The 24,015-nt window shown below is 48.0% G+C and overlaps 1 protein-coding gene across 4 annotated transcripts in view; it reads right to left on the reverse strand.

Annotated features, from left to right (window-relative positions):
- Positions 1 to 7,739: 7,739 nt before the first annotated feature.
- COL5A1 (collagen type V alpha 1 chain) overlaps positions 7,740 to 24,015 on the reverse strand; it is a 148,324-nt gene continuing 132,048 nt past the window's right edge. For 3 of the 4 annotated variants that reach the window (XM_064727570.1, XM_064727572.1, XM_064727573.1), the window contains 7 exons: positions 23,560 to 23,595; positions 22,754 to 22,807; positions 22,158 to 22,416; positions 21,658 to 21,770; positions 19,385 to 19,453; positions 13,872 to 14,105; positions 7,740 to 10,675 (listed from right to left, as the gene is read on the reverse strand). In XM_064727570.1, the coding sequence (XP_064583640.1) occupies positions 10,529 to 10,675; positions 13,872 to 14,105; positions 19,385 to 19,453; positions 21,658 to 21,770; positions 22,158 to 22,416; positions 22,754 to 22,807; positions 23,560 to 23,595 (912 nt within the window). In that variant the 3' untranslated portion in view covers positions 7,740 to 10,528. Of the gene's footprint in view, positions 10,676 to 13,871; positions 14,106 to 19,260; positions 19,330 to 19,384; positions 19,454 to 21,657; positions 21,771 to 22,157; positions 22,417 to 22,753; positions 22,808 to 23,559; positions 23,596 to 24,015 lie in introns of all 4 variants that reach the window. The other variant, XM_064727571.1, reaches the window with a different exon arrangement.

A 24,015-nucleotide genomic window follows, 5' to 3' on the forward strand; every position in this document is an offset into this window, starting at 1 on the left:
GCTTTTACAAAATAAACAGGAATTCAGGCGTGTGGATGGTGCTGGATGGGCCCCAGCAAAGCCTTTCCAAGTGGGGAATGGCTCCGTGGCACAGACATTTTCAGGTGGGTTCTCTGTGAGCCACAAAGGGCTGTTGGTGCTGGAAATTAAAGGGAAGGATCCCCAAAATGATTGGAAACCCCATCCTGATGTGTCGGATCTCAGGATCTCAGTCCTGAGGTGCCGAGCCACCGAGACCACCCTTGGGGGGCTCGGGAGTCCTGGAATGTTCCAGAAGTGTCTGGTGGCTGGACTTTGACCCTACACAGGAGACGACACCTGTATGAGGACAGGAGGGTTTCACCGGGGTGAATGGTGAAGGGATTGGTTAATTAGAGGGTGAGACACAGGGTTTAGGATTTATGTACAGGGGGGTTTAGAGAAGTAAGATGGAGGAATTGGGGCGTGTCCTGTCCTTCTTCTTCTTCTTCTTCTCCTCCATCTTCTTTGGTGATGGTGGCACTTTGGGATTGGTTATTACTAAAAGTGCACCGGGCAATAAGAATAAATGGTATTGGGGAAAAATGATAAATATTGTACACGTAACAACGGGTATAAAGATAGGTGGCGGCCTGGAGGGCAGCACAGTGTGCCCATGGCTGGCTGCTGAGCAGAGCTCTGTCGGGCTGAAAGAAAATCTTTTAGATAAACAATTAATAAACATAAAAACCGAAAGAAGAACTGAAGCCTCTTCTCGTCCTTCGATACGCGGGCTGCCCCAAGGCCACCCCGGGCCTTTCCAGGCCCTTCAAACAGCCGAAAAAAACCGGCACTGATGGAGCCTGGGAGTTCTCCCCACCCCTGGGCAGCAGGAAAGCTCTGGGGCAGGGAGAGGAGGAGGAATTGAGTCCCCTCCATGATTCACTCCAGCTCTGGAGCGATGCTGGGGCTGATTTGGGGGGTCCTGACCCCTCTCACTCAGCTGGAGCCACCTGGGCTCTGTCCCAGAGCTCCAAAGCAGTGACACAAACCAGCCCCTGCCCCTGGCACCTGCAGTGTCCCCTCAGTGCAGCCCCCAGGATGGGTTTGGGCTGTGGAATCACAGAAAAACCCTGGGAAATCATCACATCCATCCCTTAACCCAGCACTGCCAAGGCCACCACTCAACCCTGTCCCAACCTGTGTCTTCTAAACCCTTCCACCCCTTCCCTGGGCAGCTTTTCCAGCCCTACCAACCCTTCCAGTGATTAAACCTTTCCTGATTTCCAGTCTAACCCAATCCTGGCACTTCTCAAGGGCATTTCCTCTCCCTGAGCTCACTTTGGCTCAGCAAGCCGAGGGCAGCAGGTGGAAATGGTGACCTGGAGATGCTCCTGCTCCTGGAAATGGTGACCTGGAGATGTTCCTGGAAATGGTGACCTGGAGATGCTCCTGCTCCTGGAAATGGTGACCTGGAGATGCTCCTGCTCCTCCTGGAGAGCAGGGAGAGACACTCCAGGTCATCTACAGAGCAAAGAGATTCTCCAGGTCATGGAGAGAGGAATCAAGAGGTGCAAGGACCTGGTGGGATGGTTCATCTCCAGCTGTTTTCAGATATTTTTCCATGTTTTTCATGTCCAAATGCTTTTCAGATGTTTTTCTATTTCTAATCAGACAAAAATCCATTAAATATAAATGTTTTGCAGCCTTGCTGTCACATTTTCTCTGCTCCAGGAGGCTGGGGCAGGATGCAGAGGGCACATCCATGCCAGCCCAAATCCCATCATCCCAGCAAGGAGGAATATCCATGGAAAACAGGTAATCTCTAAAATAACAGGTTTCATCTTCATCTGCTCCAACAATGTCCCCAGCTGGGGACAACAGAGGGACACTGTGCCCTTCTGCTGCTTTCTAGGATTAAAGTGCTGAGCCATGGTTTGTTCCTCCCAGAAAGCCCAGGATCCATGGAAAAGGGTTTTTTTCCTGTTTTTAGGGTCACCCCTGAGCCTAAACCCCAGGTGAGAAGGAATGGGCTCCATATCGTACACTGGGGGAAGAAATTCTGAATTTATCACCCCTTGCAAGAGCTGGAGAAAGAAAGATAGAAAGAAAAAGAGAGAAGGAAAAGGAATAAGAAAATAAAAAAAAAGCAACAACAAACCCTCAGAATGATTGTGCCTGAGCTGCACAGGAACATTATTTATGGCCCAAAAAACCCCAGAAGCATCAGAATGTAAAGCAGAATCACATCATCGATAACGGCGGGGCCTGATCAGAGGGAAAAGACATCTGAGGAGGGCAGGCAGGGAAATGGCACATTGCAGCCAGCTGCAGGGATTGCAAAGGGATTTTAATTCTGAGGATGCTGAAGAAAATTGCAGATGAGAATAAATAGTGCCTGGTCATAGATCAGCACAACTTGATTTTCTCCCCTTTAAGTGCCACGGTATCAATCTTGGGAGGGGAGGGAAAGGAAAAATCAAGGTGGCAAATGAATTATTCCTCAAACCTTCCTCCTCATCCAGGAGGAAAAACAAACCCTTGCACTCTTGCTGGGCAAACTGGAAGGAGCCTGAAATGCAGATCAGGAGAGGAAATGGGGGAGGTGGGAAAGAAGGTATTTATATACAATAAATATTTAATCCTGCTCAGTGTTTCCTCCTGGAGAAACTCATAGCAGGGATTAATTTGTACATTGCTCCCCGCTCCACTGGTGCCCTTCAGCAAGGTTAATCTTTGCCTGATGCAAGTTGGGAAATTAAATCCATGGTGGTGGACAAACTTCCTCTGGGGCTGGATTTAATTTCTTGCTTTTTCCCCCTCCCAAAAATGATGGATGTGTGTGGAAGCCACAAACGCTGCCTCGTGGAACAGATAATTCCTGAATGGACGCCCCCCTCCTTCCTCTCCCCCTCTCTCCCTGTTGTGTATCTTAATTAATATTTTGAGTCTGGCAGGTTTTTGATTTCTGTTTCAACGGGGTCTTGGATCAACCTGCTTGAAGGGAAAATCCTAAAGAGGGACAATTTGGGGTTTTTTTTAAGTAGCTGCTGCTCCCTCCTGAAATCCAGCATCATGCCGGTGGCAGTGAGGAGCAATGGGGGAGATGGGGGCTGAAGGGAGGCATTTCCCAGCCCAGTTTTCCAACTGGGAGCTCCCAGGAGAGCTTTGGGTGAATTTGTGCCTCAGTCCTGAAGAGATTTTACTCATCATCACACCTGGGATGTGTCAGACCACCTTTGGCAGACCCCAGCACCTCCTGGTGACATTTTAAACATAAAAAGGCACAGTCAGGGCATTTTTCACTCTGGATCCCCAGGCAGCGACATAATCATGGCAATTCCCTTCCACCTTCAGGTTGTGGGATATTCCCAAATTATCAGCACTGATGATGAATTATCATCTGAACCATCATCTATGTACTGCTGATGAATTGTTCCTGATGCTCTCCTGACCTGGGACTCTCTTGGAATGCCCAGGGAATCAGAGAATCCAGGAAGGAGTTGGGTTGGAGGAACCTCAGAGCTCATCCAGGGACACCTTGACTATCCCAGCCTGCTCCAAACCCATCCAACCTGGCCTTGGACACTTCCAGGGATGGGGCAAAAAGATCCCTCAGGCTCTGCTCAAAAAATCTGCGAGCTGAGAAGCAGCCTGAGGGGGAAAAAACCAGAATAATCCAAGCGCGGCGCAGGGAATTTTCCGCAAAGAACAACATCTCACTGTCCAATTAACATATTAATAATTAGGCAGGATGAGAACACGCAGTCCCAGGGCTGCCAGGCTGGCTCTGGCTGTTGCAGGGGTGCCTCTGAGCGTGACAGGCAGTGCTTACAAGATGTAATTTCAGCGCTTCGCAGCTCCCCTCGTTGTGCTTCTCCGAAGGAACAAGCGACGTTGGCTCCCCTCTGAAGGAGGGAACAGCTGCTTTCTGCAGGGTTTTGTGTGCTCCGTTTCTTTGGGGTGTTTGTTTTTGCCTCGGGGATGTTTGAGGAATGATGTTAATAGGAGTGTGAACTGGGTTTGGTTTGCTGCTATAGGAGCACTCGGGTTGGAGAAAATCGCTTTGCTGCCACGATGCCCCAGGATGGGGACAATCTGCAGGCAGAGAAGTTATGAGGAATAAATGAGGTGGCAATAGGTGCCATTAATAAAAGTCCAGCTCACCAAACTCCTGCTGCTCTCAGATCAAAAGCAAAATGGATTTTCAGTGCAAGACCCCAAATCCAGGATTTCCACAGAAGATCCCCTAATGGGAAAAGGGATTGGATTCCCCAGAGCTGGAAGTGCTGAGGGAAGGATGAATTAAGAAGGATGAATTATTTCCAAGGCTGGTTTTGGGTCACTGCACAATGGCAGAGCAGCAGCCCTACCTAAACAGCCCCTGACAGATGTTGGGAACATCAGCCCAGCTTGGCCTCAAAGGAAAAGCACAAGAGAAGAAAATAAAAATGAAGGAAAATCCAGATTATGCAGGGATAATATAATTGATGGATGATAATATAATTGATGGATAATTATGATAAATCCTTGCTTCCCACCAGCTCATGGCAGAGGGACACCAGGCTCCTGGTGCCAAGTGACACACACAGCACTGAGCAGTCCTGTAAAAAAATATATTAAAAAATTAAAAAAAGGGAATTGTCTGGCTGGAAAGCCAGGGCAGGTAATTTGCAGAGGCCCAGCTCCTGGGCAAGGTGTGAAGAGAGGGGACACATCTGACTTGCACTGCTTCAGCTTTTCTGGGCACTCTGTAGATTAATTTACAGGTGGTGCTGAACTGCCAGAAGCACTTCCAGCTCACTTGTTTTTTCTCACAGGAAGATATAAGACAGTTTTTGTGGGTTTTTTTTTCCTTTTCCCAGAGCTGTGGGTCAGATAAATTTTCCTTTTTGCTTGAGACATTAATAAAAACAAACCCAAGCCAAATCCAGCCTGGCTGGGAGAAGATGCAGGACAAAAAGCAGCTGAAGGACAAGAATAGCTCCAGCTCCTTTGAATGCCACGAGAGCCTCACTCTACCCAACAATTTGCATATTTTCTCCATGCTAATTCATGCACAATCCTCTCCCCTCCTCATTGCAGCCTCCCACTTGGTCCTGCTGTTTCTGTCTCTCCAGGAGAGCTCTGGTGGCACTCAGGCTGCTCCATCCTTTGTATGGAACACGCATTCACAGCTTCCCTCCTTGTTTGCCAAAACTCACCTAGACAGGGAGGGGATGCCCAGGATCTGCTCTCTAAATTTAACCAGTGCCAACGCTCCTTTTCTGGCCATTTTTATTTTTACCAGTCTGTTGTAAACACAGGGTTTGAGGAGATGGGGGAAGAACATCTCTTGGAGAGGCGACAGCAGCAGGAGCATCCCAGCCAGAGCTGTGACATCTTGTGGAGAGCAGGAGTTGTGGTCCCAATGTGACCCTGAGGGGCACAGGGAGGGGGACAGGCCAGGGTTGTGATCCTGTCCCCTTTCCCAGCTCCCAGGAGGAACTGGGATGTGCTGGTTGGTGCTGGTGCAGCCTCAGGTCCAAGCCAGCTGTGTTTGGTGAAAGCCTCTGGTCTCTGTTCTCCATCCCACTCCTACAAATCATGTGGGATGGGCTCCTTTAGGGACAGCCAGTGCTCCACCTGTTAGATCACAAAATTCTTCAGGCTGTAAAACACCTTGAGATGATGGAGTCCAACTGAAGCAAGGCAAGGGAATGCAAGATGAAAAGCAGGGAGTGACTGGTCACAGAGCAGCACGAGGGGCTGCGCCTCTTCCTCCAGAGCAGGGCTGAAAATCAAAGCAAAGAACAGTTCCCATGTCCCAGGCAGACAGCAAATCCACAGCAGCCCCTGTTTCACCCCTGGCACCAGTGTGGGAAGCACATGGACACATCTTCCTGCAGAACCAACAGCGAGGGAAAAACTCTGCAGGTTTTACCTGCTCTCCTCACACAGCAGGGCACAAATCCCAGCCCAGGGCAGAATTCCCAGTGCAGGACACTTAAAATAAAACCCCACATGAAAAAATCGTATTTTATGATTGTCTTTTTGCAAATATTACAATGAATGTTATATGCGTTGTGTTAGAAAGTGATGCTGAATTAATTCTCTTAAGTAGTGTGTTAAATGTAGTTTTAGGTTATAACAAATGTTAAAATAGAAACTGTGCTATGTAGGCTACTTTTTCTAAAGAAAGGACTGGCAGTGAGATAGCAGCCACAGGACACCTGAATCTTTCAGAGAAAGGGAATTTATTGCTCCATTATGAGAAGAAATGAACTTCTTCCTGCCTCGAAGGCACTGCCCATGGAACTGGGGCTGATCTTCAATTTCCCTTCCAACCCACCTCAATCTGTGACTTTGGCTCCTTCTCTGGACACTTTTGAAGATCATCACAGACCTTCTGCAGCCAAATGTCCGGTTTTCGGCTGTTTGAAGGGCCTGGAAAGGCCCGGGGTGGCCTTGGGGCAGCCCGCGTATCGAAGAACGAGAAGAGGCTTCAGTTCTTCTTTCGGTTTTTATGTTTATTAATTGTTTATCTAAAAGATTTTCTTTCAGCCCGACAGAGCTCTGCTCAGCAGCCAGCCATGAGCACACTGTGCTGCCCTCCGGACAGTCACCTATCTTTATACCCATTGTTACGTGTACAATATTTATCATTTTTCCCCAATACCATTTATTCTTATTGCCCGGTGCACTTTCAGTAATGACCAATCCAAAAGTGCCACCATCACCAAAGAAGATGGAGGAGAAGAAGAAGAAGAAGAAGGACAGGACACGCCCCAATTCCTCCATCTTACTTCTCTAAACCCCCCTGTACATAAATCCTAAACCCTGTGTCTCACCCTCTAATTAACCAATCCCTTCACCATTCACCCCGGTGAAACCCTCCTATCCTCATACAGGTGTCGTCTCCTGTGTAGGATCAAAGTCCAGCCACCAGACACTTCTGGAACATTCCAGGACTCCCGAGCCCCCCAAGGGTGGTCTCGGTGGCTCGGCATCTCAGGACTCAGATGCTGAGATCCCACAGCCAAAGAATGAAGGTCAGAAGCTTTTGGGACACAGAGCTTGGCTTGGCCACCACAGAGCTGGGCTTGTGGCCCCTGACCCACCTGCAGAGCTCCAAATGTCCCCTCCTGAAGGTCCAACACCTCCTGGAGCTGCAGCACCAACCAGGGCTTGTTTGGAGAAGCTCCTGAGGACCAGAGTGACTCGGATCCAGTGGCAGCCACTGGTGCAGTTTCCCACAGTGAATTCCAGAGGGTCCTGGACTGAAACCTGCAGGAGAAGAGGAGGAGAGGATGAGCAAAGTGTCCCCTGTGGTGTTTCCTTCCACACAGCAGAGCCCTGGGGCCAAGAACGGGAAATTGGGGGTTAAGGAGCTCACCAAGAAGCTGGAATATTCTTTTATTCCTGAATTTGTCTTGGTATGAGAAGATTAACAAGAGAAAAACTCCTCTGGTGAAGTTTCTGCTGCTGTGAAGAAGGTGAAGAGCTGGTGGCCACACAATCTTCTCCTCCACATCCAACCAAAACCACATTGGATTTTTGCACTGGAACTTCTCACTAAGAAGGAAAAAAAGCCAAACATACAACAAAGAAAATATTCCAGGCCTGGAATTCCTCCCCATGGTGGGTTTGGGTTGTATTTTACAGCATTTCTTTACCTTTAAGCACTTGCACTGCAGCTCTGCTGAACTTTCCAGGCTCCACGGGGCAGGGGGCTCCTGGGGAAATCCCGCTGCAATCAACTCCAAGAAGAGATTCAACATCACGGGGGTTTAGGTGGAAACAGTAAACTTGATTTATTGGAAAAAAAAAATCTATTACATTTATTCCTTTATTACACAGGTTTAAAATATTTAAAAATAGCTCTTATGGGCATTACACTTAAATTTTATGACATGTTTATTGGACTTTGAAGAAATGTACAATACGGCATTTGACACTATATTTTAAAAAGGGCCTTATGTACTAGAAGTTTGGGGTTTTTTTTTTCCATAGGTTTTATTTTTCTTATCAACATTTGTTCAAGTCAATATATATTAAGGGGAGGAGGGAAATAAAATTACACAAAAAGAAGGTCTGCAAATACAAGTAGTAATTTTATTGCAATATACCGTAGCTAAGTGGTCTGGGGGGGATTGGAACAGTTGGGAGCTCAGTACAATTACAACACTGTGGAATTCAACAGAGGAAATTTTTATTCTTTTTTCTTTTTTTTTCTTCTTCTTCAAGCAGAGAAACCAAAAGGGAAAAAAAAAAAGAAAAAAAAGAAAAAAAGCTCCCTTGATGAGAAAATTGAGAAAATTGAGAACAGAATCCCATGACCTGGGCAGACACACACACACAGGTGTGGACAAATATCAAAATATCAGAAATATCAGGATATGGCTTTGCTGGGATGTGCAACCTTTCCTGCCCTTCCCGCTGTTGCCAAGGTGACTGAGAAGCTGAATTCCTTATTTATTATCCTAAATTCCTTTTCACTGCTCTACTGCCCGGAGTCTGCAGTTTTTAGGGTAGCACCTTTTGGTTTTTTTTTTTTTTTTTTTTTAATTCCCTAAAGTGGGAGAGAGAGCACAGGAGAAGAAGGGAGAGGGATGGACACGGCTCCTCCAGGCCCCAAAAGCACCTCTGGCATCGCCGCTCCCTCCCTCGGATGCTGCTGCTCTCAATTTGGGCAGGAGGGGGGAAAAGACATCATATAAAGGCTTTTTTCACAGTAAATGTGATGTCTTTTCCTTGCTGGTGAAAAATCCCCCTTGAGCTGAACGCTCCGGGCTGAAGGATAATAATAATAATAATAATAATAATAATAATTTATAAAACCCCCACCTTGCAACGGTTATTTTCCAGCTGAGAGACCTGAAGAAGGCAAATGGGCAAGGAAGGAAAAATAAATGGGAAAAGAAGAGGGTGTCAGCACGTTGGGAGCCGTGGAAGGAATAAGAAAGAGTGGGAAGAGCAGGAAAAATTGCAAATTCCCCGGATTGCTGGGCGGGCAGCACCCCCACGGCTTCAGGACACCCAACATCGACATAAATTAGCACCACAAACGTTCAGCCACTGAGGACAATCTGCTCTGCTTCCAACCGGGAAAAGACGTGGATATCCTTGGGAAAACCAAATAATAATAATAATAATAATAAAAATTGTAGACATTTAATGTGTTTTTCTACATGGGCCTATCCAAGGAAGGAGAGGAGCAGGATTTGGACAGAAGAGATAAGAAGGTGCCATGCATTTATCAGCAGCCAAAATCTGCCTGAAAGTGCCTAAAAAGCCAAGTGGGAGATTGGCCAGTGGCAGGGTATCCCCAGTGTTGTGTTAAAGTTATCAGATAGCACCACAGAGATATGTAAAAATAACTATATAAAGCACCTTTTTTTTCTTCTTTTTTTTTTTAAGGTTTTTTTATTTTATTCTTGATATTCAGAGAGGACAAATGGATTTCCCCTGCCACTGGGATCTGCCACTGGGAATGGATTCAGGTTTAATTCTTATCATTTTAAAGGAATGCTGAAAGAAAAAAAGAAGAATTAATTTAAAATATGGGTGTTAAGCAGGTGGATGAAAAGGCAGAGACTCAATGCAGATCCTGCTTTTAGATTAGGGGATTTGTAGGGAATTTTGTTAAAAAGTGGCTTTAATTTCCTCATTTGGAAAGGAATCATTCCAAAAGGCATCTGTGGCTCAGGGGGCTGGTTTGCACCTGATCCTGGGGGAAATTCCAAGGCTCCAGATCCCAGTTTGGGGCTGGGAAGAGGCACAAGTGGGGACAGGAGCTGCTGTCTTCATTCCCAGCTGGAAGCTTGGCTGGGATGGGGTGGCTTCAATACAGACAAGGTCACACGCATGGTTTGAAGGCGGAGACATTCCAACATCTCAAATAAAATACGACACAAATATTTACTCACAAACATACAAAAATAGAAGCACCTTTAAGACAAGGCAAAGAGATGCCCAGTGTGACCTTGAGTCAGCACTTTGGAAAACGCGGAATGAGGCAAACTCAGCGGAGGAAACATGGAAAATTCTGGAATTGGCCATGCTGGAGCTGATCCAAACCTCGTGGAAGGCAACAAAACCCCTCTGAGGAGCTTCAGATCCAGGACTGCCAGGACTTCAACATTGAGCTGGACACGAGGAATTTCAAGTTTTTTCCATTTTTTTTTTTTTCCTTAGGAGCAAACAAACGCTTCCTGGTGAGAAGAGGAGGAGGAGGCAGGAGGAGTTTGCTGGAGGTGGGCTCAGCTCGGTGGCAGCAGCAGGGACAGGGCCAGGTCTCCGTGTGTGGCTGTTGGTCATGAGATTCCATATCCATCCTGGGAATGGCTGAGGGGGGCACAGAGGGGCTGGGGCAGAACCAGGGACACAACAAAATAGGTGGGGAGGAGGAGGAGGAGGAGGGGAAAAAAAAATAATAACCCATCGCTGTCCAGTTTCAGACCGTGCACGTGACGAGGAATTCTTTTTTTTTCTCCGTTTTTTTTCCTTTTTTCTCTTTTTTTGTTTTTAATTAAATGGCGCAATGAGGTTACGAGGTTGCTCATTTGGAGACTAGGTTCAGGTGGCTCTTTTAGCCCAGGAAGCAAGCTGGTCCCACCTCGAATCCAAATTTCTGTGCCGCTTCTCCGAAGTCATTGAACATGATGTCGACTATGGGCACCTGCTCCACTTTGGGCGTGTTGATCTCCAGGATGGTTTTCTGGTAGCCCTTCCTTGCCTGGAATGAGGGAAAGAGGAGCTCTGAGGATGCCTCCAAGCCAACATCAGCACAACTGAATAATCACCGCTCTGCTGGGAATGTGGGGGTGATTTTTGCTGGGAATTTTTGGACCCACATCGGAGTCACCACCACCCAAATAAATTTATTTGCATGTTTAACACACTGAAAAACCCTTGGGAGATGCCCAGAGCTTGGAGCAGAAGCAGATCACGACATTCTAGCTCTGCTCCAGCACATTTCCAGGCTGGAAAGGGAGCCTGGAAAAGTTGGGGCTGTGGAAAAGTTGTTTTCTCTCCCCCAGGACACACCTGGCTTGTTGGGCAAATGGTAGCAATTTAATTTGAATATATTAGTGAAAAGATCACATTTAAAGTTTGATAGAATTCACAAGGTGTTGCTGTCTTTTTATCATGCCTGGTGGCCACGGAGTTGTTTCCAAAATATAAATAATTATTAGAGGAGCAGAAGTACCCCCCGAGGGCATACAAAGCTGCACAAACAAGAGAATTTATGGAGCAGCTTTGGGTTCCACCTTTCCCTGTGATTTGTGTGGCTCGGGAGAACAGGCTGGAGCACAGCTATGAGCAAGGGCTGGAAGTTCAGGAAAAACATATTCATTTTGAGAAGAACATCAGCCCTGGCCTCAGCAGCCTCCCCACCACAGCAGGACTGTCCGGTTATCTCGGCTGTTTGAGGGGCCTGGAAAGGCCCGGAGTGGCCTTGGGACAGCCCGCGTATCGAAGGACGAGAAGAGGCTTCAGTTCTTCTTTCGGTTTTTATGTTTATTAATTGTTTATCTAAAAGATTTTCTTTCAGCCGAACAGAGCTCTGCTCAGCAGTCAGCCATGAGCACACTGTCTGCCCTCCGGGGCAGCCACCTATCTTTATACCCATGGTTACGTGTACAATATTTATCATTTTTCCCCAATACCATTTATTCTTATTACTCGGTGCACTCTCAGTAATAACCAATCCAAAGGTGCCACCATCACCAAAGAAGATGGAGGAGAAGAAGAAGAAGAAGAAGGACAGGACACGCCCCAATTCCTCCATCTTACTTCTCTAAACCCCCCTGTACAGAAATCCTAAACCCTGTGTCTCACCCTCTAATTAACCAATCCCTTCACCATTCACCCCGGTGAAGTCCTCCTATGCTCATACAGGTGTCGTATCCCGTGTAGGGTCAAAGTCCAGCCACCAGACACTTCTGGAACATTCCAGGACTCCCGAGCCCCCCAAGGTGGTCTCGGTGGCCCGGCACCTCAGGACTGAGATCCTGAGATCCGACACAGGACCTCTGTGGCAACCCCATGTGGGGCAGCCCAACCTCATCTCCACAGGGTAGGGCTCAATCCTGGAATCATTTATGATGGAAAAGACCTTTAGGATCGAGTCCAACCATTAACCCAGCACAGCTGAGCCCAGCAATTGGATGGGTTGTAGCACTCGCTCCCAAAAAAGACATAAAAGCACCTCTAAACTCCTGGTGGAGTTCTCTGAACTCCTAACAGCCTTTTATGGGTCTAAGAGTCAGACTAAAATCATCTTTAATGTAGAAAATCAATTGTAAACCCCAAACTCCTTTTAAGTAAATAGATAAATCTCAAATATCCTGCCTGTGCTTTGGGCAGCACGATCTGCCAGGGTAAAAGATTAATCCAATTTATCTGCCCAAAATGTGAAGGTTTTCAGGAGGCTCACCCCCTTTAAAATGTGAAATATGTGCTCCTCCAGCAAGCCTGAGATTCAGAATGGGAAGGGAGAGAAGGCCCTTTTCTCCCAAGGATGTTATGTCAGCAGGAGACACGAAAAACTTGAGGACAAACTTCTCCTGAGTGTTTCCAGAAGGAGGCTGGATGCCCTTTCCCTCTCCAGGAATGTGTTAAAAGTTCTAATCTGATTTTCCTCATTGCTCCATCAGTAAAAAAAATCTGTTTGTGCCAGAACAGAAGCGTTTCAATCTCAAATTACACGAGGAGCTTTTTCTGTCAAACATCTCAATCTTTCTGTCCCGTGGGCTCCAAGTGCTGCAGTTCCAGAGGGTGGGAATTATTCATGTTTTTACACCAGCAAGCTGGGGCTCAAAATAAATGCATGCAACACCTGCTTTGCCAAATTTTTATCTCCTGAGGGCATAATTTTCAGAGTTTAAACCCAAATCAAGCATCCAAGAAGAGTTAGAAGGAAAGGGAGGACGTGAGACACCTTTGGAAATTGTGGCTGTGCTTGTGCACCCCATGAGCAGCACAGCCCAGAGCCCTCCTGGCGCTGCAAAAACAAGAATTCCAACCAAACCCTTCCTGCTTTGCCTCCCAGAATTCCTGGAAGCAGTTACAAAGATCTTTATCAAACCCTGCGAATTTCCAAGCCCAATTTTCAGGATTCCTGAAAGCAGTTACAAAGATCCCTATCAAACCCTGCAAATTCCAAACCCCAATTTTAAGAATTTCTTAAAGAAAAGACCCTTATCAAACCCTGCAAATTTCCAATCCCAATTTCAAGAATTTCTGAAAGAAAAGCTCCTTATCAAACCCTGCAAATTGGATTTGGAAATTCCAATTTTCAGAATTCCTGAAAGCAGTTACAAAGACCTTTATCAAACCCTGCCAATTCCCAGCCTTAATTTTCAGAATTTCTGAAAGCAGTTACAAAGATTCTTATCAAACACTGAAAATTTCCAAACCAATTTCCAACCCCAATTTTCAGAATTCCTGAAAGAAAAGATCCTTATCAAACCCTGCCAATTCCCAGCTCCAATTTTCAGATTTTCTGGATGAATTACAAAGATCTTTATCAAACCCTGCACATTTCCAACCCAACCTGGCGCCATCGCTTGCCTCTCCCCATGTGAGGAATTGGGTGAGAGCAAAACCCCAGGGAGGCTTTTAAAACAACAAGCAGCACTTTTAGGCAGATAAATTGGATTAATCAGATTGATTTGACTCCTGGAGGTGCTGCAGCTTCCCCTGACTTCCAGCAGGATCACGGATTCCCATGGAATAATTCATTTCCAACTTAGGGAAGAGCACATTGATGTCTCCCATATCAAGGACAACCCTCAAGCACCAGAAATCTGGGGGTGATCTGCTCTGGGGAAGACGGTGCTGGCCAAGCAGAGGAGGGCTCAGAGGTGTCCCCAAGGTGTCCCCAAGGTGTCCCCAAAGTGTCCCCAGGGCCAGGAGCCCCCACGTACCGCGCAGCCGTCGAGGGCAGGTCGGATGTAGGGGTTGTTGTCGTAGGACATCTCCTCGTCGTTGGAGCCCAGGAAGCGGATGGCCTTGTCGTAGCTGTTGGTGGTGGCATCGTGCCAGGCCACCGACTGGTAGCAGTTGTAGGTGATGTTCTGGCGGGCCGAGGCGCTCAGCAGACGCAGGAAGGTCATCTGCACCACCCCGATGGGGTTCCCGTCAGAGTCCACGTAGGAGAGCTGGGAGAGGGGACAAGGGACAACACTGGGCAGTGAGGGACAGGGAGACACAGCTGGGGGCTCTGAGGGACACCAGGGTCACCATAAACACTGCTCCTGAGGGACACCAGGGTCACCATGATATGCTCCTGAGGGACACCAGGGTCATCAGCACAAACACTGCTCCTGAGGGACACCAGGGTCACCATAAACACTGCTCCTGAGGGACACCAGGGTCACCAGCACAGACACTGCTCCTGAGGGACACCAGGGTCACCAACACAGACACTGCTCCTGAGGGACACCAGGGTCATCAGCACAGACACTGCTCCTGAGGGACACCAGTGTCACATAAACACTGCTCCTCAGGGACACCAGGGTCACCATAAACACTGCTCCTGAGGGACACCAGGGTCACCAGCAAAGACACTGCTCCTGAAGGACACCAGGGTCACCAACACAGACACTGTTCCTGAGGGACACCAGTGTCACATAAACACTGTTCCTGAGGGACACCAGGGTCACCAGCACAGACACTGCTCCTGAGGGACACCAGGGTCACCACAGACACTGCTCCTGAGGGACACCAGTGCCACATAAATACTGATCCTCAGGGACACAGGGTCATCAGCAAAGACACTGCTCCTGAGGGACACCAGGGTCACCATAAACACTGCTCCTGAGGGACACCAGGGTCACCAGCACAGACACTGTTCCTGAGGGACACCAGGGTCACCATAAACACTGCTCCTGAGGGACACCAGTGCCACCAGCACAGACACTGCTCCTGAGGGGCACCAGTGTCACATAAACACTGCTGCTGAGGGACACCAGTGTCACCAGCACAGACACTGCTCCTGAGGGACACCAGGGTCACCAACACAGACACTGCTCCTGAAGGACACCATGGTCACCATAAACACTGCTCCTGAGGGACACCAGGGTCACCACAGACACTGCTCCTGAGGGACACCAGTGCCACATAAACACTGCTCCTGAGCGACATCAGTGTCACCAGCACAGACACTGTTCCTGAGGGACATCAGTGTCACCAGCACAGACACTGCTCCTGAGGGACACCAGTGTCACATAAACACTGCTCCTGAGGGACACCAGGGTCATCAGCACAGACACGGCTCCTGAAGGACACCAGTGCCACATAAACACTGCTCCTGAGGGACACCAGGGTCACCATAAACACTGCTCCTGAGGGACACCAGGGTCACCAACACAGACACTGCTCCTGAGGGACACCAGTGTCACCACAGAGTTCCTGCTCTGCTCACCCAGGAACTTTTGTTCTCCTGCTGGATGGGGTAAGGGTGTGAGCAAAAAAATTAAATCTAAGGAGGGCAGGGAAAAATAGACAAGGGGATTTCAGCCCTGGCTGGGGGTGGAAATTTGGGGATATGTCTCAAGTTTAAGCCAATATTGGGTGTATTTCTCCAGCTTTTGAAGAGGAGAGAAGGTGAATTTCTGTGAGGGTTCAGGGCTTTATTTTCCTGTCCTGTCTGACACAAATTTCTGACTGCTGGGGGTGTTTTCTTCTGCACACTCCATTCATTTTTCCTGTGGTTTGAAGCAATCCTGGCCCTGCTGGTGACAACTGGGGGCTGCCCTGGTTGGAAAAACTCAGCTCAGGTGAAGGGAAAATGGATTTGCTGCCCTGTTGTGAACACAGATTGTGAACTCCAGTCTTGCACACTGGGATTTGCTCCATTCTGCCCACCAGGCTCCTTTTTCTCCCATGTAGGAGAATTTATTCCTACAAAAAAAAAATTATTGAAACCCAATCCCAGCACTTGTGGGATTCAGGACTTTGTGGGGATTTCACAGCCCACAAAATGAATTTTTGCAGGTATGAACTGACTGTGCTTGAGGTGGCATCTCCAAACCATTGCCCTGGATGGACTGAGGGTTTCTTTAGAAACAACCAGGAACAAAACCCAGGCACCCAAGGTGGATCTCCTCCAGGTGCCACCAACCCTCCAGTTGTGGTGCAGGCTGCAAACAGTAGAAGAGATTGATTGATAACCACAAGAAAACACTGAATTAAAAGAGATAATCCAAATAAACAAAGATACCAACCGGTTTGTCAGGATGCTGCTGCACTGTCCTCCTGAGAGTTAAATGTGACTGACCAGGAGAGAGCCACGCATGCCAGGAGGAGCTACCAGAAAGCCACCAGCACGTGGAAGGAAGGGGACAAAAAATGCCAAGGACTTGTCACACACCCAGTGTGGCACTACTGAACTGCAAGACCTTTTTTTGTTCAGTTTTATTTCAAACCAGTGCTTGTTTTGCAGCCTGACTGCCTTTTAAGAGGTCTTTTGTTGTTCAGGCTGTGCAGATTTGGTGAAGCCCTGTCCCAGTTTTCCAGCTGGAGCCGCTGGGAGCTGGTTTTGTGCACAATGTTTGCTCAGTTTGGGAAAATTCAACATTTTCCTCTTTTCTCTGTGCTGGGAGGTGTCATGTGGCTGGGAGGATGATGATGGGATGGGATGGGATGGGATGGGATGGGATGGGATGGGATGGGATGGGATGGGATGGGATGGGATGGGATGGGATTGGGATGGGATGGGTGCAGGCCTCATTAGAGCTGCTGGGAATTGTGTGTAACACACACAGAAAACATCTGCAAGCCTCTTATCCCTCTAAACACAGCTTGGCTGCATCCTGAGGAAAGGTAAGGAATTGGCTCCAAGGGCTCTGTAGAATTGATTAATGATGGTGTGGGAGCATCAAACCCAGCTGGTTAGGCTGTATTTCATATTTACTGCACCCCTCCCACTTCAGGTTTCTCCAGAAGAAAGGCAGCATCTGTGCAAACCCAGGATTTATATGGAGATCCTGACAGCACTGGAAATCTTCCCTTTTGGGGAAGATTTGGGGTTCAGCCCCTCAAGACACCAGGACCTTCTCCATGGAGAAACAGGAGCAGAGTTACACCCAGAGGGGAACTCAAACTCCTTTTGATTCTGCCATTCCACACACAAATTTCAGTTGAGGCAAATGTCTCCTCAATTTACCAATCTCATGGTTCTAGTACTGACTGAGGCAGAATCAGAGCTAATCTTAAAACAAACAAACAAACAAATAAATAAATAAATATAATTTTTATGGCCTGTGTGTTTGACTGTTTTGTGGGTCTTCCACATACTGGTGGCTTTTTTTATTTTTCCAAATAGAAAAAGCAGGACAGGTGAAAAAAAAAAAAAAAAGAAAAAAAAGGCAGGAAAATGACAACACAAAAGGATGGAACAAAGAGCTCCAATAGCATCAGAAATGTTTTTATCTGGAAAAGAATAAGCCCTAAGCTCTAGGCTGGCAAGTGAGCCTCTAAGAGAGCAGGGAGAAGGAGAAGCAGGGGAGATGGAGAAGTGGAGGCACTTGGAACATTAACTGATGAAGTGCTCTGTAATTAAGCTATGAGTAGCTGCCCTCCAAGGAGCCAGGAGGCTGAAGCCTTGGCTCTGCAGCCTGGTTTGGTGATGCAGAGAAGCCCCAGAAGCCGTGTTCTCCTCGAGGGCAGGATCAGAGCAAAATGTGTTTTAGTGGCGATGGAATGCGGCAAACGTGGGAAACAACCAGGGCTTGGGTTGTTTGCCTTTTAAGGTGGAAGTTGGGGCAGGAACCCCTGCCCTGGGGAGGGGACAACTCAGTGGGACACAGCAGAGCATCTCCTGGCCCTGGCTGTGTCCATGGAATATTTGCTGCTCCCACATTCTCCTGGTTTGACTGAGCTCACGTGCATCCCACTGATTCTACAGGGACTGATGGGCCAGGGGACATTTCTGGGGCTGAAAACACAAATCTGACATCCCAGCACTGGGACTCTGTGCATGTCCTGTTACCAGATAAGAAACCAGAGCTTTTCCTGCTTTATGCCTTGTTTGACCTCAAAACAGCTCTTCCCCCATGAAAAAAAATCCTTAATTGTGACTCAGTCAAATTCCTTTCCACTAGGCTTGGCTGGAAATCTTCCTTTAAATAAATGACTTTGGTTCTCCCAAGCTCTGGGGTCAGCATGGGAGTCTCCAGAGTGGTTCATCTCCATGTGGGGACAAAATTCACCCTCTGGGGCAAACCTGTCCTGGAGAGGCCAGAGATGTGCAGATTCACCCCCTGACAGCTCAGGGCAGCATTTTAGGGATCTCTCAGCTCTGGGGGTAAGGCTGCACTGCTGGGGGACAGCAACAAGGGGACACCCAAAATGGGGACACCTAAAATGGGGACTGGGGAAGAGACTACAACAGCTCTCCCTGTGGGATAGAGCATTCTCTGTGGGATGGAGTGTTCCCTGTGGGATAGAGCATTCTCTGTGGGATGGAGTGTTCCCTGTGGGATGGAGCTCTCCCTGTGGGATGCAGTGTTCCCTGTGGGATGCAGAACTCCCTGTGGGATGCAGCTCTCCCTGTGGGATGCAGAACTCCCTGTGGGATGGAGTGTTCCCTGTGGGATGCAGAACTCCCTGTGGGATGCAGAACTCCCTGTGGGATGCAGTGTTCCCTGTGGGATGCAGTGTTCCCTGTGGGATGCAGTGTTCCCTGTGGGATGCAGAACTCCCTGTGGGATAGAGCATTCTCTGTGGGATGGAGTGTTCCCTGTGGGATGGAGTTCTCCCTGTGGGATGCAGAATTCCCTGTGGGATGGAGTGTTCCCTGTGGGATGGAGTATTTCCTGAGGGATGCAGCTCTCCCTGTGGGATGCAGTGTTCCCTGTGGGATGCAGTGTTCCCTGTGGGATGCAGTGTTCCCTGTGGGATGCAGTGTTCCCTGTGGGATGCAGCTCTCCCTGTGGGATGCAGAACTCCCTGTGGGATGCAGTGTTCCCTGTGGGATGCAGTGTTCCCTGTGGGATGCAGTGTTCCCTGTGGGATGCAGTGTTCCCTATGGGATGCAGAACTCCTGCAGGGCTCTGTGCAGACAGAGCTGCCCCAGGATGTCACCAGGACACCCCTGTGTCCCCTTCTCACCCCGGGCAAAGCTCAGCTCCCCAGTCCCCAGTCAGGCAGACTGGAACAAAGCCCCCCAGAGGCTTTGGGCTCTCTCAGAATTCCACCTTAAACACCTCCATGTGCCTGGCAGGGGGGTTAGTCCAGCATGCAGGGGGCAGCAGCGTGGCCATACCAAAGCAGGTGCCGAGCTCTGATTCAGGGCCAGGGTTAGCCACTTACCAAGGACCCCCGCTTGTATTGACTATACCATGTGGAAGGCTGCTCTTTGGGCCAACGAGCCATTTTACTCTGTAAAATATGACAGGGGGTTAAAGGAAACAGCAAGCACCACGATGCTTCTTACCAGTTTACCGCGCTTGAATTCACTGAACCACGAGCCTGGGGTTTCCTTGGGCCAGGAAGTAATTCTAGCCTAGTTTGTGGACAGCAAGGAGGGAAGAGAGAAAGAAAAAAAAATAATCAAAATTAAAAAGTTTACTTTCATTCCAGAGTCTGCATGTCTTATTGAAATTGTCCAACTTGCTTTAAAATGTTTTTTTTTTTAATTTTATACATCAGTAATGAGAGCAGAAGGTGGCTCTGAAGCAGAGGAGATGGAGTGGTGCTGCTCTGGCACCAGCCTCCCTTGCTAAGGGCTGTCTCTGCCTCCTGGGAACTTGGGATGCAAATCCAGCAGTGGCAGGAAAATTAAAGGGAAAGACAGAGAGGGAAAAAGGAAGCACGGATGGGAGAAGGTGCATTGATCTTCGTGTGGAGGGCAGCGCTGGTGCTGGAGAAGCCTGGTGCCTCTCTAATGCCAAATCCAGGTGCTGTGGGGCTGGGAAAGGCAAAGGATGTGGTGAGGGAAAAGCCTCTGCCTGCCTGAGGTGCTGGACACACAGGATGGAGCTCCAGGTACCCACAGGGGTGATGTGGACAGGGAATCAGCCACCAGAGCATCCTTAATGCAGCCCCAGCTCAGCAGCAGAGCCAGAGCACAAGGAAGGAGCGTGGCTGCTCCCTCATTTGTGCTGGAAACCTCTCCTGAAGCAGCAGCCCAGCTGCAGTGAGTGGGGACTGCCCTGTCCTTTGCAGGATGGCACCTGCAGAGCAAATCCCAGAGTTTGTGCTGGGGGAGGATGGGCTGAGAGGAGCTGTCACAGACATTTTTATGAAAATCCTTTCCTTAGGATTTTTCCTCCTGAGAAGCTGAGAGGCCTCAAGAACAAAATGTAAACAATGGTTATCTGCTGCTGTGGAATGCAATGGGTGCATCTGTGATTGGTCTCATAGAGTTGTTTCTAATTAATGGCCAATCACAGCTGGCTCAGACAGAGAGACCAAGCCACAAACCTTTGTTATTATTCTTTGCTATTCTATTCTTAGCTAGCCTTCTGATGAAACCTTTTCTTCTATTCTTTTAGTATAGTTTTAATGTAATATATATCATAAAATAATAAATCAGCCTTCTGAACATGGAGTCAGATCCTCATCTCTTCCCTCATCCTCAGACCCCTGTGAAAACTGTCACAAGGAGCCTCAGCTGAAACTCTGCTGTGCCTCACCACAAACCCATCCAGGGTAGGGGTGGTGCCTCTTTGCATCCCTCTGGATGGGAGAATTTTCTTCTTATGCATCCCAGCATGAAATTTGTATTTGAGAAGTTCTGCAGCCCCACAGAGCCCCTCACTGAACCAGCACAGCAGGAGCTCAAGCTCCCTGCGAGATCATGGCCAGACTCTGCTTTTTGAGCTGTCAAATTTTGAGGAAAAACACAGCTCAGTGATGCAAAGCAAGAGGAAATCCATCTCCTCTTTAAACAGCCCCAAGAAAAACTCAGGCAGGATTTATGTGGCGTGTGCTTTGTGCTGTGCTGACACACATTTCTGGTGGATGAAACGCAGCGGGAGAACAGCTCAGCTTTGTCACAGCTGGAGCACAACTGTGACACTGGCACAGCTCCCCCCAGGCTGAATTGCTGTGTTTCTGCTTGGCCAGTGCCACAGCTGGTCCCCAGGCAGCAGGAAGAGCAGCTCTGCAAAACAGAGTGCAGGGATACAGGACAAAAATGATGGGTATGGCTGAGCTAAGAGCATCATTACACAAATCACTTCATCAACCTCGTGCAGCGGTGCCAGGGAGAGCTCTGAGCCTGCCTGCAATCATTTAGGATCATTTACCCACAAGGAACAGCAGGAAAAATGACAGGAGGGAAACATTTATCTGCCCTGCCTGGAAACACAGGGAGGGGAGGGGAATCAGTGGTGCTTGGGCATGCAGGGCTGTGGGAGAGAATGAGTTAAACAGAGCTCCCAATTCCTGCACCAACACACACCCCTGCCTTGGACAGCAAAGTCCAAAAAATTAAGGTTTTACCATTTATTATGGCATAATAAATTATACCATTTATTATTATTGCCTGGGAAACCATCAGAGGTTTGGCCCAAACCACAGTTTAAATCTTGATTTTCTCTTTGTCAACACATTCCATGTTATTGTAGAATGTAATGTTGTGTGACAAAAGAACATTCTGGATCTTTGATCCTTCCTTGCTGCTGTTCAATAGTCTGCCTATGAATAGTGATATCAGGAAATAATCTATCATAAGGATAGAGGGGAAAGGTGGTGAGGACTTACTCCTTCAGATTTCTTATCAGGGAAGATGCAGGTCTCTCCACCAGCTGTGAAATTACAGTAAACTTTGAAAGAGTCCCTGGAACACCCTTGGTTGGGATCAACCCAGTATTCACCTGCATGAGGGGAGAGAAGGGAAGGAAGGATCAGCTCAGAGGGCACCTCAGCAACCTCCTCACCTGGGGTGTTTCCCCTCTCATGGGTCATTATTTATATGTAGTTATAAATAATAATTCTCATGGATTATTATTTATAAGTAGTTTTTGAAAGCTGATCATGCTCTGGTGCCAGCTGAAGATTTTCCATCTCATATCCCCATTTTTAGAACAGAACATTTCAGCTGGAAGGGCTGTCCAGTGATATCCAGTCCAGCTCTACATAATCCTTTTCCACCAGCCACATCCCCCATGGACTCCCCAAATTCCTGCTCTCCCACCCCTCACTTCTGTCTGAAGCTACAAAACCCCCAGAATTTTCTGCATTCCCCCTTTCCTGGGACACACCATCAGGGAAATCAGGGTGGCAGAGCTGCAGGTCCTTGCAGGTGCGTGCTGGGTTGTGCTGAGTGCCCAGGGGATGCTTCATCTGCTCGATTTCCAGTTTCAAGGAGTTCAGGGAGCCAAAAATCTCCTCCATGCCATCGGCATAGTCCATGTAGTTGTCAGCATTGCCATCATCCAGCAGCTGGCTGGCATCAATGTTCCTCCTGGTCCTCTTGGCAGCCTGGATGGGCAGGGGCTGGATGACTTCTCCAGGAGGACCCTGATTTTTTGGGGGGAAAATAAGACACAACTTCTCATTCCACTGGGAAAAGGACATGAGAGATGGACAAAGCAGCAACACCCCAAAATACACATTGGACATGGAAAACAGCCATGGATGGTGCTGATAAAACCTCTGCCTTCAACATTTTCCACCTTCCATTGTCCTCTTCCCATCAATAATTCCTCCCTTCCCATCCTTTCTCCCTCCAACAGATTCCAACCCATTGCTAGGATTGGAAAGGAGTTTTTACCCAGAGATTTTTTCTGCTTCCCAAATTCCATCACCCATGAGGTCTGAACCTCATTTCATCCTTCACTTTATGGGTTCTACTTACAGGAGGCCCTGGGGGCCCAGGAAGACCTGATTCACCCTTGGGACCTGTGGGACCCTGGATGGAAAAACAAGGGAAAATCAGGAGTCACTCAGGAGAATTTATCACATCCCAAACATTATTTTAACTGATGAAACTTCATTTTTGTCCCTTCAGGCACACAAGAGGAGTCTCCCTGTATCCACATCCCCAGAAAATGATATTTTTGGTTATTTTTGCTGTTTAGGTGAAAGAAAAGATCAAACACCTGGAGTTACAGTCAGATTTTTCTTATGCTTCCTACAGAATGCATAAAATGCATAAAATCTTTAACTCTCCCAACCAACCCAACACTTCTGCAAGTCAAATAAAATCTTCAAATTAATAAAACATCGGATTCTGGATGGCAAAAAGACACCAAGAAGTTGCCCAAAAAGAGGAATTTTTAGCTGCCTGCACAGCAGGTCTGCACCACGAAGCTCCAGAGTCTCATTTCTCACCGAGTTCTTCACTTTCCACCTTCCCACCTCCCGCTTTTCACGGGCTATTTTTAATCCCCTGCACTCTCCAGCAGCAGGAGAGTGCTTTAGTCCTTTTCTCCTCAGGACTGAGCACCGGATTGCTCCTTGTGATCTCTGCTGCTCTGCTCTTCAGGGAAGTGCAGTTGTGGCACCCCAATTATCACTGCTGGGCTTAGGCAGCCTGCAAAGGCAGAGTTTGTTAAGTTCTCTCTGCTAATTGCATTCATTTTGCTGATGAGGGGAGGCCCAGCATGTCCTACACTCAATAAAAACCCCTCAGCCTCTTCCTTTAGCCATGGCCATACTCACTGATGAGCCTTTAGCACCTTTGGGACCAGGTGGACCCTGTGGAGAGACAAAAATACAAAAAAAAAAGTCAGCTCATTTCCAAGCAGAGAGTTCAGAAAATAAATTTTTTAAAAATTTACTCCCTTTCTATTTCAATTTTCCCCATCCACTTCAGCTGGGTGTTGCTTTTATTTGCCAACAGACAAAAAGCTTTTGGGGCAGAGCTCCACACTCCTACCCCAATGGGGACTGGGGAGGCTGCTGGGTGATTCCTGGAAGATGGGAATGTGCTCAATGGGCACCCCAGGGTAGCTCAGGGCCTCTGGGCATCCAAAAAATGATAAAAATCACCAAAAAGGGCAAGAAATCCCTGTGGGATTGTGGATATTCCGAAAGAAATGGGGAGGGAAACAAGGTGGGACAAATTCCCTGTGCCCATCTCCCACACCTTCAGCCCATCTCCCACATCACTTCCAG

The sequence above is a fragment of the Zonotrichia leucophrys genome, chromosome 17, assembly GCF_028769735.1.
Source record: "Zonotrichia leucophrys gambelii isolate GWCS_2022_RI chromosome 17, RI_Zleu_2.0, whole genome shotgun sequence".
NCBI classification, from domain to species: Eukaryota; Metazoa; Chordata; class Aves; order Passeriformes; family Passerellidae; genus Zonotrichia; species Zonotrichia leucophrys.